Below are 16,615 nucleotides of genomic sequence, written 5' to 3' on the forward strand. Positions count from 1 at the left end.
CCCCCTTTAGGTTTACTTTGTTCTTTTTCATAAGTTTCTTATGTGTAGGTTTTGATTCTTTGAGATTTTCTTGTTTCCTGAGGTAGGCTTGTATCATTATAAACTTCCCTCTTAGAATTACTTTTGCTGCATCCCATAAATTTTAGATTGTTGTGCTTCCATTTTTATTTGTCTCTCAGCTTTTTTTATTATTTCCTTTCTGATTTTTTTCAGCAACCCATTGATTGCTTAGTAGCATATTGTTTAGCCTTCACATGTTTGTGTTTTTTGCAGTGTTTTTCTTGTCAATTTATAGTCTGATACTGTTGTGGTCATAGAATATGCTTGATACGATTCCACTCTTCTTAAATCTATAGAGCCTTGTTTTGTGGCCCAGCATGTGATCTCTAACTTTTGCATGCACTGCAAAACCAAAAAAAAATTGTGTGACTGACTTTATTGCTTTATTCACTTTACTGTGTTGGTCCGGCACCAAACTAACAACACTTTCAAGGTCTGCCTGTACCTTATTTTACATATCATCTGAAAAATGGATGAATCATTCCTAGATAGAAGTCTTGTGTAACCAGACGTTTGGTAGTTCGGTAGAGATGAATGAGTATAGATTTTCAAAGAATGCTAACACGTCAAAAAGGCCAGTGAAATGTATAAAAGCGCTGCCCCATATTTATGAATGAGAACTAGAGTGAGCGCAAAAGCAAGTGAAAGCGAGTGCCCATTTATGAAATGCAGTTCAAAGAATGATGCATTGGGGGCATTAACTTTGGGAACTTTTTTTCAATTAAAAATAATGCTTTACTCTTGGAGACATGAATTTAGCAGCAAAGGAAATATTTAGACATGGGATTCTATAAGCTCATGTTGTCACTGGATCATTAATTGTTTAAGGGAAAAGATAGCAGTGGTCGATATGCCATCATTAACAGCATGTTCAAAAAAGCCTGAGGAGTTCAAACTCTGACAATAAAGGGGTATAGTTGGGAGGGAAAAGATTGTGAGACAGAACTTTAAATATTCCTTGGAAATGAATTTATGATTAGTAGAATAACGAGAGGAGTGCATTGTAATTTTATAAGTGGCCAAATAACTTTTTAATATTGGGGTAAAATGCACTTTCATTAATATAAAATGTATCTCTATATTTTAATATAAAATATTTAATGTAGCATTCTATATACTCCATATATACTAAAACAGCCTTTTTAATGTAAGCAAAATTATCGTTTTTATGAGTGACATATAAAAAGGAAGATTAAAATCATCATTAAATAATGTTGATAACCCTTTTGACTTAATAATACATGAAATTTGAAAGGCAATTTAGTTTCCTATAAAAATGATGCTTAAAAGGTATAAAATAATCCAGAGTGTTACACAAGTTGATATTCTACCTTGTGGTTGTGGGTGGTATGTTAACATAATTGTTACTGTATTTTTACATTCATTTTTATTTATTTGGCATAATTTTCCAGTGTAGATGTTTACTTGAACTGGAATGGACATAACGTGATATTCACTGTATTATATGATCCACTGTAATTATCAGCAGAGATTGTTCTGTCCTTTGCTTGTCTTTCTGTCACCTTTAATATTTGTCATAAATCCTACACGTGTATCCTTATTTAATTGTATATCTAAATTGAGTGCTTTTGATTCCTGTTTTAGAGAAGAGTATTTCCTTGGTGGATTTTATCCTTTTTGACACTTAGACTAGCTTCGTTCAGTAGAAATATAATATGAGTCATATGTGTAATTTAAAATTTTCTAGTGGCAACATTAAAAAGTAGAAATAAACCAGTGAAATTGATGTAATAAAATAGTTTATTTACTCATATATGCAAAATGTTATCATTTTATTATGGAAGCAATATAAAAATTATTAAGGAGAAATTTTAAATTTTTTATACTATGTCTTTGAAATCTGGAATGTACTTTATGCTTATGACACATCTCTATCGAGACTGGCTACATTTCAAGGGCCCTGTAGCAACATCTGTTTGGCAGCTATCATATTGGACAACACCATGTAGAGTTTAATGAAATTGTTGACCTGGAACAAACTGCCAGATATTTCTCCAGCAAAAATGCATTTTTTGGGGAATCAATGGAGAATTGCAATTTGGGATCTGTTACCAGGGCAAACAACGTGCAAGTCCCTGCAGGGCAAGGGAAGGAGCTGCCTTTTATAGAGAGGGGGAAAAAAGGGAAGTTGGGAGGGCTGTAGTAAACAAAGAGTCTGTGGCTTTTCATTGTGTGAGTCCCTGCCAGGAAGAAAGAGGAGTCCTTCTTCCTTTGGGTTCACCTATTGTTGCAGGGTGAGAGAGCGCCCTCTGATGGTCTCCTGACTCTATTTGATTGAGGTTTCTGTTAGTATACTATGCAAAGACTATATAATATGCAATATAAATAACTTTATATCAGTGGGGTTTTTTTAAATCACTTTTATTTGTCTGCATTTAGTACAGGTTTAGAGTTGTCCCATTATAAAGTGAGGAAAAACTGATCAGACATCAGTATTATTTTGTCTATAAACTTAACCATAGGCAACCAATGACATAATCTGATGTTTCAGTCTAAAGAATATTTCAGTCAAAAATTCAAGTGAAAAATGCTTGACAGTGTTACATGCTTATATACTTTGTTTTACTTGCGAAGGTACCTCAGACAATTGAGGTGACAATGATATTCATAGATTAAAAACTTCAAGAATTGGTGTGATCTTAGGTTAGAAATACTTTGAGACAAATGAAACAAAAACGCAACAATCCAAAACCTCTGGGATGCAGCAAAGGCGGTTCTCAGAGGGAAGTTTATAGTGATACAAGCCTACTTCAGGAAACAAGAAAAATCTCAGGTAAACAACCTACCTTTACACCTAAGGTAGCTGGAGAAAGAAGAACAAACAAACCCCAAATTAGTAGAAGAAAAGAAATCATAAAGATTAGAGCAAAAATAAATGAAATAAAGACTGGAAAAAAACAGAAAAGATCAATGAACTAAAAGCTGGTTCTTTGAAAAGAAACAAAATTGATAAGCCTTTAGTTAGACTCAGCAAAAAAAAAAAAAAAAAAAAAAAAAAGGGAGAGGGCCCAAATTAACAAAATCAGAAATGAAAAAGGAGAAGTTACAACTGACACCACAGAAATACAAGGGATCATAAGAGGATGCTATGAGCGACTATATGCCAACAAAAACAACAACGCAGGAGTAATGGACAATTTCTTAGAAAGGTACAGTTTGCCAAGACTAAACCAAGAAGAAATAGACAATATGAATAGACCAATTACCAGTAATGAAATTGAATCAGTAATTAAAAACCTCCCAACAAACAAAAGTCCAGGACTAGATGGCTTCACAGCTGAATTCCACCAAACGTTTAGAGAAAAGTCAACACCCATCCTACTCAAATATTTCAAAAATTTTCAGAGGAAAGAACACTTCCAAACTCATCTACAAAGCACTTCACCCTGATACCAAAACCAGACAAAGATACCACAACAAAAGAAAATTAACAGGCTAATATCACTGATGAACATAGATGAAAAAACCCTCAACAAATATTAGCAAAACAAATCCAACAATACATTAAAAGGATCATACACCACGATCATGTGGGACTTATTCCAAGGATGCAAGGATTTTTCAATATTTGCAAGACAATCCATGTGATACATCACATGAACAAATTGAAGAATAAATACAGTATGATCATCTCAATAAATGCAGAAAAGCTTTTGACATACTGCAGCCTTGATTTTTGATTAAAAACTCTCCCCAAAGTGGGCATAGAGTTAACAGACTCTGTATCCTTTGATTGGAGCGTTTAGTTCACTTACATTTAAAGTAATTATGGTTGGTACGTACTTATTTTCATTTTGTTCATTGTTTCCTGGATGTTTCTGTTATTCTTTTTTGCTGCTTCCTTTTTCTTTTGCTCTCTTTTGTTGTGATTTCATGACTATCTTTAATTTTATATTTGGATTTTTTTCTTTTGTATATATGCATTTGTTATGTTTTTTGTGATCATATATTTATTTATGATTATTTTAAATTGATAATTTCTTAAGTTCAAATGCTTTCTAACAACTTCATTTTATTCTTCCCTGCCATGTTTAATATTTTTGAAGTCATACTTTACATCTTTTTGTTTATCTCTTCACTGCTTGTTTTGGGTATAGTTGATTTCACTACTTTTGTCCTTTAATCTTCCTACTAACTTTATAAATGCCTGATCTACTACCTTGACCATATGTATGCCTTTACCAATGAGATTTTTTCCTTTCCTAATTTTCATATTTCTAGTTGTGGTCTTTTCTTTTGAACTTAGGTAAGTTCCTTCAACATTCCTTGTAAAATCAATTTAGTTGTACTGCACTTTTTAGCTTTGCTTGCCTATGAAACTCTTTATCTCTCCTTCATATTTGAATGATATCCTTGCCAGGTGGAGTATACTTGGTTGTAATTTTCTTCCTTTTATCACTTTAAATATACCATTCCACTCCCTTCCTGCCAAGTTTCTTCTAAAAAGTCGCTTTCCTTTTGCTGCTTTTAAGAGTCTCTCCTTATCATCAATTTTTGCCATTTTAATTACAGTGTGTCTTGGTGTGGACTTCTTTGGGTTCACCCTTGTTTGGGACTCTCTGTGCCTCTAGGTTCTGGATATCTGTTTACTTTTCTAAGTTAGGGAAGTTTTTGGCTGTTGTTTCTTCAGTTCAGTTCTCTGCCTTTATCTCTCTCTTGTTCTCCTGGATCCTGTATATAATGTGAATGTTAGTGTACTTGATGGTATTCCAATAATCCCGTAAATTGTTCTCATTTTTTTCTTAATCTTTTTTTTTCTTTTTTTCTGTTCAGCTTGGGTGATTTTCACTATTTATTCTTCCAGTTTGCTAATTTGTCTCTTTTTATCATCTAATCTACCACTGAATCCTTCTAGTGATTTTTTTTTTTAATTTCAGTTATTGAATTTTCCAACTCTGGTTCTTCATTATATTTTCTGATTCTTTATTAATCTTCTCACTGGGTTCAAACTTTCTTCTCTCAAATTTTTGAGGGTCTTTATGATCATTACCTTGAACACTTTGGGGATATATTCCTTATTTCCAGGTCATTTATTTCTTTTTCTGAGGCTTTATCTTATTCCTTCATTTGGAATATATTCTTCTCTCTTCATTTTGCCTAATTCTCTTTGTTAATTTCTGTGTTTAGGTAAGTTGGTTATGTTTCTCAATCTTGCAGAAGTGGCTTTTGTTGAAGTATGCCCAGTGGCATACTTCGCTCTGGTCACCAGGGATATATGCTCTGGGGGTGCCCCCTTTGTGAGCAGTGTGGGCCCTTCTGTTGTATCAGTGCCAGCTACTGTGGGAATTCTGGTAGGTAGGGCTGACTGCTGTCCTGGTTGGCTTCAGGCCCTGCCTTGTGTCATGACTAGTAAATAGCCTATTGCTGGGTGGGGTTGGGTTCCAATATTGGTGGCTCTGTGGCCTGTGAGTTCCCAGGGCTTGTTCTAGCTGCTGGTGATGGGGGCTGGGTCCGGTCCACTGGATGAGGGGCCTCAGAAGGCCCATGGCTAGTTTGGGGCCACTAATTGGTGAAGCCAAGCCCCAGGGCATCTAGCTGCAAGGCCATTTGGAGGGGCTGGAGCTTGTGCCTGCCCACACTAATAGGCAGGGCTGGGCTTGAGGCAGCAGCCTGCAAGGCCTAGTGGGCCCAATGCTGGTGCCAGTCCACTGGTAGGCTACTCCAGCTTCTGGTAGCCATATTTTCAAATAATCAGTACCTGCATTTCATTAATGTCTCCCTTATTGGACAGTGCAGCTTTATATACTGTATCTGGAAAATGTACTTAAAATATGTAAATAGAAAATATACACTCACCATCAGCAAGGTTATCTATGGATAGTGTGAGTAAATACCTTTTTAATTTTTTATGCATTTCAATATTTTCAAAAAATTTACCATGAACTCTTAAGAAATCAACTGAAGGTTTAGAAATATCAACATTATAAAAAGTAAATTTGACATACCAACTCTACTTATACAATGTTTCTAGATAGCTCAATTCCTAATCCAATTCATACCTCTTTATCTGTGGGGTTGAGAGGTGATTAAGTCAACAAGCAGAGAATTTACCTCTGAGACAGATGCATAATGGAGGAGACATAACAAAGGATTCCATCTAGAAAAATCTTTGGTAGTAGCTACAAATATTAGTAATAGTAATTTGATTAGCTGTCAATAGAAAATGTGGTGTTTTTTTAAATATATATTTTATTTTTATTTATTTTGTTTCGTTATGTTGTTTTTTTTGGTGGAGGGAGGTAATATGGTTTGTTTATTTTATAGGTGGTCCTGGGGATTGAACCCAGGACCCTTGTGTATGCTAAGCATGTGCTCTACCACTTGAGCTATACATACCTCCTCCCAATGTGATGTCTTTTTACTGAGTTAGAATCTAGTATTTTCTAAATTAAATCCAGGAAATCTGGTTGCTTCAGAGAATCTTGGGAAGATCAGATAAGTGGAATGCTTACATTCCAAGGGTAGATGCTTAGAGTTAAATGTGAATGAGCTGGCAAAAGTTAGACTGGCTCCCAGATTACCTATTTGTTCCAAGTTTCCAATTCATCTTTATAGAAACTACATATTAAAATTTTTCTCACTGATTTAATGAATACATTTTGTTCTTTCATCTTACTAGTTCATGAGACAAAAATACCTAAAGCGTATTTAAAGTCAATCTGTAGGACTTTCCCTATGTAGGATTCTAGATCTTGTTTTAAAGTTGAGCGATAACAAAGAGGAAACTTTTAATAGTACTTTATTCCTCATAAAACATGAAATAGTACCTGTTTTATTGATGATCATTTTGACTTAAGTTCCTATGTATCTTAGGATCTCTAAGTATCCTTAGTGTTTGTCCTTAAAATGAAAAACTTCCTGTTTCCATTATATCCAAAACATTGAAGAATGGCTTCTTTAAGGATTCTTTTGGCCAAAGAATGAGGAAAGAAAGCAGAGTTTTTAGTAGCATTTTGAGAGATTGACAGTTGTGTACAGAAGAGATTCAGTTATTCAACTCCGAAGCAACTCAGCAGTGTTTTTATCATTTTTGTTATTTTATGGTATACTGTGACCTATCTTACAGTTTATAATTTTGTAAAAAAAAATAATGTGAAAAAATACAGCTTATTTATATTATAGTATGTATCAGAAATATGTTGAGGTTTCCAAGGAAGAAAAGACAAAAAAAAGCCTCACCTCTTCTCTTCATTCATGGTAATCTTTCTTGACCATCAATTTACTGGATAAAATATTACATTGATTTATATATTTGTGACTTCAGGTAGTATTAACAATCTATATCTTCAAAGATTTTTGATCCATATTTAAAAGGTCTTTCTTTTTGCTTATATTTAAGAATATTTTCCATATCTCTGTGATGACCTTAAATGACATATCCATTCTGTGAAACAGAAAAAACCTTGATCATTTTCTGTACTCAAGATCAAAACATACTGAAATTTTCTTATTGCCAGACACATTGTGGACCATTTACAACAGTGGTCTCAACTGAAAGCTTACATGAGAATCCCCTGGAGATCTTTTCTCAAAATATCACTTTCCCAGATTCTGTTTCAAGAAGCTTGGGGTGCAGCCTAAATATTTGTTTGTTGTTTGAAAAAACTCTCCAGGTCATGCTGATGAAGATTTGGGTGGAAAAATCATTTTAGAAACTCACTCTGGAATAGGAAAATTAAGAAACCAAAACCAAAACAAAAAAAACCCTCAGGTTGTAAAACTGTTTTTTCTTTTTTTTTCTGAAGTCAGAACAGAAGATCAATACTGTTAAACCAAACAAAAATTTCTGAGCATCTATTAAGTGCCAGTCATTATACTAGTTACTGCAGGGGTATTAAAAAAATCCATCAGCCCATGAATTAAAGAATGTGGTCCTTCAGAATGAATGGTCAATCCTGGGAGAAAAATACTAGACAGAGCGTGGCCATTCTGTTTCAGAGAAGGGTAAGTTTAGAGCTGGGTGGAAGTAGCCTAGATGTGTTCATGACCCAGTATAATAAATACATGATTCATCTGAAAGGAGGGTAGGAATTTTAAAAGAAGGGATATTGTGAACCCAGTAAACGCAGTGTTCTATTTAGAACAACATTTCCATGAGAAACAACTAAATTACGTTTTGAATATGATTAGAGCATTGTAGTGTGTGCTTTTTCACACATTTTTCATTTGATCCTTGTAAGAATCCTCATAGTATCCATGACTACTAACCCAATTTTGTTGATAAATATACTGAGGTTAAGTTTCTAGCCCAAGAGTAGGTACATGGTTTGTGAGCGTTTCAGTTCTCCACGTCAAGTGAGGCTAGAGATACTAGGGCCAGTCTTAAATAAGTGGAATCTTATGAGTTTGTAGCAGCTGAATAGTTTTAGTTGAAGACTGAAGTAAAACACAGTTCTCAGATTCTGAATGTAGTGACAAAGAATGCGTATTGTTGATGGAAATAGGGAGTTGCTAACTTGTCAGTTTGTGGAGGTGGAGGTGGAGGTGGATATGATGGACTTGGTTTTGGAACCACGTGGTGAATTTAAAATTCTAATACTAGCTTTTGCTTAGTTTTGATGAAGAGACACCAAGTGTAAACCCATTTTGGTATTATCTGATGGTCTCAATCAGATAATACTAAAACTCCTTTTGACCTCATGCCAGAGGAATGAAAATATTTCAGATGACATCAGCGTAATTCTGCTGTGCTTTCTTATACGTGGCTCAGCTCTCTCTCCCTAACAGACTCAGATGGATTTCACCCCACCTAGGTTTCACCCTGCTTCTATCTCTCCCAAGAATGTGTTGCTAAAGATTTTGCCATTCACTATATTTCCTTTTTTCTTTCCCACCCTCAATTCGTCTCTTTAAAATTATGTATCACTCTGGAGATGCGTATCAGGCTATTGGAAATATGAGACTAGAGAATTAGATACTGGAATATAAATTAAAGGAGTAAGTTGGAGACTCTTCCACTTAAAAAATTTATTTAAAACAAGTATATGCGATTGCTTCATGAGACTTTTGGGAGAAATTTCTGTGGAGCTGGACCATAAAGTTCTTGCAGTTAAATGACACTTCTGGTTGTGAGTGATGAATTACCTTCTGTTAGTAATAATGCCTGTCCTTTATACAGTAGGATGATTATTGGTATGTGTTGGTCACCCGCTGTTTTCTCTGTGATTCTAAACACCAAGACACTTTGAGATTTTATGTTAACAGCATGTGCTGTGCAGCTCTGTAATATTTGTCGATCAACTATGAGTGTTCCAAATACACATAAAACTAAGCTTAGCAATAAATAAGTCCTGGGAAAATAGTTTCTTAAAATTTAGCAAGTGAGAAGTTCACAACAGACATGAATTTGCCAAATACATTTACTTTGTAATAATTTTAATATTCCATTGAAACTGGCTAGTCAGAGAGAGGAGAGAGAGAGACAGAATATGAATGGTAAAGAATCAGTACTGTGGTGTGTTTTTGTTACATAAAGCGCTGTTATAGAATAGTTTGATAATCCAATTTCATGATTATTCGTTATAAGAGTTTTAAATTTAATTTGATATTCCAAGCAATTCTCTACACACTCCCTCTCAATTCTTAAAAAAAAAAAAAAAAAACCAATGAGGAATACTATGATTGTTCTTTGCCCTTTATAGAATGTGAAAATTAAGGCTCAGAATGTGGAAATGACTTGCTCATTTTATATGACTGTTAAATAGTCATGGCTTTCAAAACAAACTACTCTTTATTCCTCTGACAACTGCCTTTCTAAGCACCACTTTGATTTCCCATCATCTTAATAGAGGAAAAATGGAACATGGTAGTCCAGAATCTCTCCTTTGAAACACAAGTTCTTTTAGCATTTGATGGTAACTATAGCAGACATAACCAGAGAGAGTTAAAATAAGACAAAAATAGTATTTTAGCCATTTACTCCTGTTATAGTCAAATCACATTTAAAAGGAAAATTTTATAGTCACTGATATGAAGGGAAATGAAGACAGAATGTTGCCACTGCCGGTGAAAATTCAGCTTTGGTATATATTCAAGTATATTTGAGAGCTTTGTATTATATATTTATTTTTTAAATGTTTTAACCAGACGACTGTGCTGAGCTCCCTAAATGATATTTTATATCCTAAAGTTTGCTTCGCTGCTCTCCTCTATCAAGCATTTCTACTCTATTTTTGAATTTAAACACTGATGTTCAGTTATGATATTCTTAGTTTCAACCTGCTTGGGTGCGTAGTTTTTGGTCTCATAATTTCTAATTTGCATCTTTACATGCAAGTTGAAGATGCAAAATAAAAATTTCAAAATAGTTTTTATTTAAAATATACAGGTAATTATGTAGTTGTATTCTCTAAGTAATTGCTTCAGTTAGTCGATTTCATTAGAAATGGACTGCACAACTTTCTTTTGTATGTACGATATTTCATAATATTTGAAGTTATTTCTGCATTATAGTTAAACCAGATACTATAGTCCACATTAAGATTTATTGTTACTAAAAATTAGCAATTTTCATATTATGCTAACACGAAATAAAATTTACATCTTTGGCATTCCACTGAATTTGACATAATCAAAGAATATCTGTGAATAAGCTATTCTTTTGGATTTTTCTTATTTATTTTGTGTGTATATTTAAACCAATTATAAACGTAATTATTTGGCATTAAGTTTCAGTTAGAGGGAGTACTCAGTAACCTATAATCTGACTAGCAAATAAGGTCCTTAAAAAGAACTAGACTGGTTTTGTATTACAATTTCTCCTATAATTAATATGTATTATATAATGTTTCTAAGGAAGTCAAAATAATCCAGATCGTGAATTTAAAATTTTCAAGTTAACTATACATATATTTATAATACAGATGGCATGCACTAATTGCAATTGTATATGCTGTGTTAAGCGGTATTGTAGAATTATTAGCAACCTTTTCTATAAACCAAATCTTGAGATTGATAAACACTTGAGATAAAACTTTGTAAACATATGAAAGTACATGAATATTATGTTTTATGCTACTTAGGCTGCTTGGCTTACTAGTATTATTCTGTGATTATGACTCAGGAGCAGAGATACAATACTTGTTAATTTATATTTTTTTGGCCTCAACTTGTAATTTTATACATAGAACAGAGTAAACATACAAACGAGAGAAGAATTTTCTAATGTGCTGTTTTCCCCGATGACTTACGTTTAAAGTGAATTCAAAAAATAAATAAATAAAAATAAAGTGAATTCACAATGGGAGTGTTTATTTAGATCTACAGAAGGATATTCTTATATTTAAATCTTCACACGTTAACAATGCCCATTTGAAGTTATTGCTCTCTAAACAGTACTTTGTTATTTTTCCTCAATGTACAGAATAAGATATTTAATATATAGAAAGAGTCGACCATATATGTACTTTAGATTAAATGCTAATATATTTGTATATATTAGAGCATAGTTTAAACAAATAAACCAATGGAATCTATGTATAATAAATTTATACTTTAACCTCACAAATTAATTTTAACATGTATTGAAATTAGAACTGCATTTATGGGCATTTTCTAAGATGGTACCTTTCTTCCAAGAACCCAGAACAAATCCTGGTATTCTGTTCAGAACAACTGAAGTTAATCAACCCACCTTTTTTTGAAGTGAACAAGAAAATGTATTCTGATTTTGAGGGGTGAAAAAATTTTGCCAGGAAACCTAATGACTTACCCAGAGAGAACCCAAAGGTTTGACAAATATTATTTTTATTGGGTTGTATGGATGGATAGATATTTCTTTTAGTTCCACTAGGAAATTCAGATTCTTAGGATGGGTTTTAAGAACAAACTTTCTACTATGCCTTTTATTAAAGAAGAAGAGCTTTTACAAATAGGTACTACCCATCTAAGCAGCCTCAATCCTAACTCACTCACTACTTTTAGTGTTGATTAATATCTTCGATATGTATCTCATATAAACTCAGGTATTCTAAATTTTGCTTCATAGTCTCCTGGAGCCTCAATAGGTAAAATATATATTAATTTACTCAAGCTTCTAACAAAACAACTATTATGAAGTGTGTTATTTCCATATTTTAATACTTCAAAGATTTTTTCATTATTAAAATAATTATCATAAAAGTTATACCAATCAAAAACATATAATTATTAAAGCCTCTCAAAATACCTAAAAAGTTTGTTTCTCCATAAGTAATGTAAGAATATAATACTCATTGAGAGGAGTGGAAAGAGTAGTGACAGGTTTTCAGAAACGTCTTATAAATCATGAATGGTAGTAATTATTTTCTATTAATTCAAAATATTTTAATACAAAAATAAGCACACAACTCTCCATGGATGAAATTCTTTCAAATCTGCATGTTATGAGCTACCACATAAAATCTATGTCAAGGATTGTAGTAAACTCTGTCAGCTTTAAATGTGAAATTTTGCCAAAGTGGGATGATTATCTTCAAAATTCATAACATGTACATTTTTTACTAACAATGCCCGATTTACATAGCACAAAGTAAAAATAAATTTTGTGAATTACTTGGTTTTATTTGAGGTGAATAATCTAGCAGTTTGTATGACTTGATTTTCTTAATTGTTTATACATGTTAACTAAAAGCTACAAGATCAATAATTCATAGTTTTGTACTAAGTAAACACACTTTTTTTTTAAGCTGGTAAGTCTATTAAATCTAAAACCTTGGCACTGATCAAAGCAAACTCTCCAAAATGCATTTTCCCCCATAGGTTTGAAAGAATTTCAATAGCAAATTTACTTGAATCTTCTCCTCTTTGTGACTTACCATTTGCAGTTGGTCCCTGTTGCCTTTTTTGGAGTCCCTCAGTCTGTCAGGAAGATAATGGACAGTATGGAGACTGGTGGCCAGAGAGAGCATGGAAATTGGTAGCCGGCTCCACAAGTAAGGATGGCAAGGGAACTAGAACACTTACGATGTCTGTGGGCAACTCTGGCAGGACTATAGGAAAAGGTGTCCCTGCACATAGAATGGAGAAGATATGCCAGAGGCAAAGAAGGGAATGTTTACCATTGAGAAGACCCTAACCCTATTAGTGGGTTGTAGTGTGCAATTCAGGCTGGGAGTTGTATATTGTGTGTGTGTGTGTGTGTGTGTGTGTGTGTGTGACAGAATTACTCCTGTCACACTTTTTTCCCTTCTGCTTTCCTATTAAAATGTGCACCTTGGTTAGAGAGGTGTTAGGGTCCCTATGTTCAGTCTTTTGTGTGTGTGTGTTGGGGGGGGATGTAATTAGGCTTATTTACTTATTTTTAGAGGAGGTACTGGGAATTGAACCGAGGACCTCATGCGTGACAAGTATGCACCCTACCACTTGAGGTATACCCTCCTCTTCCCAATGTTCCTGTCTTAATCACTGTGAGAAAGCAAGACAAGTTAAGATGATGTTACTATCTCTTAAAGACATACAGTGGTAGTTAACGGTTACAGAGAATAAACAAAGCTAGCAATATAATAGCAAATCTAGATAGATGAGCAGATAGAACTCAGGCAAATTTGAATGAATAAGCAATATATAAATAAGTACTAATTTATGAGCACTAGCCCGAAACTATACCAGTATATAAACAAACAATTTATAAAAGCATATGATGCATAGCTAAAATAAAAATTTTTTAAACTATGAATTGAACGTATGTTCTGGTGACTGGTGTATATGTGCTTTTTTTTAAGTTTTGAATGAAAGTATCTGTTATTAATATGTTTGAAAGGAAGAGATTATTTTGAATTGCAATTATTTGGCTGTAAACCAATGACAAAGAAAGAACAAGAGACAAGAATAGAGATTTAATATCCCATTTCTTTTTAATTTTGATCCTTTGGCCAGTATTAAATTTATTATTATTTTATGTTGATTCTATTTCTTCTTTTGTTTTGCTTTTTTTTATTATAGTAGTACCGATTATTCTTATTAATTCTCATTAGTCTGAAAATAATAACACTCATTGACTGATAATTTATACTTTAGAAACAGGATACTGAATCACACAGACTTTCATTTCTAGAGATCAGTGTTCAGGCTAAAAATTAGAATTCAATCACTTTGAAATTATAGGGGGAAAGTATGTGGTATGAATAAACATAAATGTTTAAAAATCCAGAAGTTGGAGAAGATTTTAACTTTAGACACTACTTCAGTTAACTTTCTAATTCATATAATCCTAGAAAAATATCCAAAGATTCTGTATAGCTAAGGAAACTCCATCCTACCTTATAATGGATTAAATTGCATTTGTGAAACTATTGCTAGATCAAAGTTATTTTATATTAAGAATTTTTGGCCTTAGATATGATAAACTTTTTATTTGATTACGCAAATTTTAATTTGAATGAAGAGTTTTTGCTTAATAGTATTTTGGTGCATTAAGCTTATTAGAGGCAATAGAAAAGAAATTAATTAACTTTAATTGTTAATTATATTTAAAAAGCTAGACTTTATAGCTAAAATTTACATTATGTCTAATAGATACACATGCAATTTAAATAATCTGACATTATAAATACACTTTTAAAATATGTGTATGCCATGTATTTTTTTAATTGGAATAGCTGTTTAGGCATTCAGTTTTGGCTTAAATATGATAAATCATCATCTAGAATATTTCCTTTATTATAGTATGTATCATTTGCTACTTCTGAACCACACTAAAAAGGTTGTCTTTATCTTAGAAAATGTAGTTTGTCAATCTGTGTAGATTAAAATATAAGTGAAAATGAAGTTAATAAAGTATTAAGTAATAATAGGTGAAATATAAACTTATTGAAATGTATGATTATGTAGATATAACATTCTATACTATATAGAATTTTATATATATTTACATTCAAAAGGAAAATAAGACTTAATATATATGGTATTTATATCTTTTAAAAATTCTGTCTGTATTAGAAATAGATCAAGGAATAGATACGAGTAGAACTGATCAAATTAGCCTATTTTGCCTGCTGAATTGTTCATATTTAAGAGTGATTATCTCTGTTTGCTTCTTGGAGGATCAGAAGTGTTGTAATCTACAGACGGAGCGAAGAAAACGTGAACCTTCTGAAATTACTTAAAATTTCAACAAAACTGGAGATAAATGATCACTTCTAATCATATATATTTATATATATATATATATGTATAATAATTTCTACCAGTAAAAACATAAATTAAGACTTTATGAAGAAAAACTGCTTCTGTGAGAATGTGCTTATAATCTGTGTTTACTGGGGCATTTATTTAAGAGTCATGATAGCTCTGTAGATTTAAATACAGACCAACTCATAATCTAGGAATACTTAGAAGCCATATTTCTGGACTTTTTAAAGGAAACTAAGTTCTCCATCAGGATTTGAGGAAGTTAGAAGGAAAAAAAGACTTGATTTGTTGAAATTTAAAAATACAACTGCTTTCTTTAAGAATCGGTGAAGGCTGGCATAAATTAGTAAAAACATTCCTAGATGCTGAAAAGTTGTGTCCAAGTCAAAAACTTTGACAAGAAGAAAAACGGGGTGGGGGGGAAGCAAAATCAGGACAGCTGGTATGTTGTTTTCTGTACTTACAAAGACTTTTTGTGGGGAGCATGGGAGATCACAAGTACCTCGGTGTATTTTACTTGAATTATGAAATTAGTGCCTTGGTCTTAGTCACCTCTAGAAAAACACTGCTGCTCTTCTACAGGTACAGGTTTAAACAGTAAAAATGTCTGCAACCTATCCATTGAATTAAGGTCACCATAACTACATTTCAATTACAAGCATTTATCATTTCTGTGACTGCTCATTTTCTTGCTGTTTTCAAAATCTTGCTCTGCTTGCTAGGACTGGAATGCATTAGACAAGATAGAGGAATGTGGAAGTCATTAGGTTGAAATAAAGATGGAGGAGACAACCTCTGGGGCTGTTGTTCCTATCGGAAAAATCATGCCAATTTTTGTGCTGATGTCTTTTCAGCATCCCAGTTAAGAGACATTATCTTTAATGTACAGTTTTGTTCACAGATCATCATTTGATACATCATTTAATGCACACCTGAAACATCACACTCTGGTGTACTCCAAAGGAGTGGTATGCCTAATGAATTAAGCATTCTTACACCAGCCTGGAACAAACCACGGATGTATGTGTAACTCCAAAATATCAATTCATAAGCCTATCACATCTTCACAGGCCTTATTTTGCTTAAAGCTTCTTTAAAACTACATAGATGTCTAGAGTCATATTCCTAATAATCAGGAAAAAATGTATTTTAGTAATGCCTTTTATAAGGAATTAAACACCTTTCACAGAAAGAATTCAAATGAATTGTCTGGGTTTATTTTCAAAACAGTAAATAGTCACTGCCTCCAATTTTTAGGTGAAGACGTAAGGACCTCAAAGTGACTGTCTAGCTTAAGACAGCATGATGATAGAGAAAGTGGTGAGATAGACTCAGTATGTATTTGCCATTTGTACACAGGTGCAAAATTAGTGTCATGACTACAAGGAAAAGAAGCATCATCCATTGTGCCCAAGGCAGGGTGGCC

The 16,615-nt window shown here is 33.0% G+C and overlaps 1 protein-coding gene across 2 annotated transcripts in view; it reads left to right on the top strand.

Moving 5' to 3' along the window:
• CPNE8 (copine 8) overlaps positions 1–16,615 on the top strand; it is a 171,055-nt gene that overhangs the window by 103,009 nt on the left and 51,431 nt on the right. The window contains exon 2 of one of the 2 annotated variants that reach the window (XM_015238039.3): positions 12,885–12,992. The exons of the other annotated variant lie outside the window; for it this stretch is intronic. Within the exon in view, the coding sequence (XP_015093525.1) occupies positions 12,967–12,992 (26 nt within the window). The 5' untranslated portion in view covers positions 12,885–12,966. The remainder of the gene's footprint in view (positions 1–12,884; positions 12,993–16,615) is intronic. 2 annotated transcript variants of the gene reach the window in all.

Source organism: Vicugna pacos, chromosome 12 (assembly GCF_048564905.1).
Source record: "Vicugna pacos chromosome 12, VicPac4, whole genome shotgun sequence".
Classification (NCBI taxonomy): Eukaryota; Metazoa; Chordata; class Mammalia; order Artiodactyla; family Camelidae; genus Vicugna; species Vicugna pacos.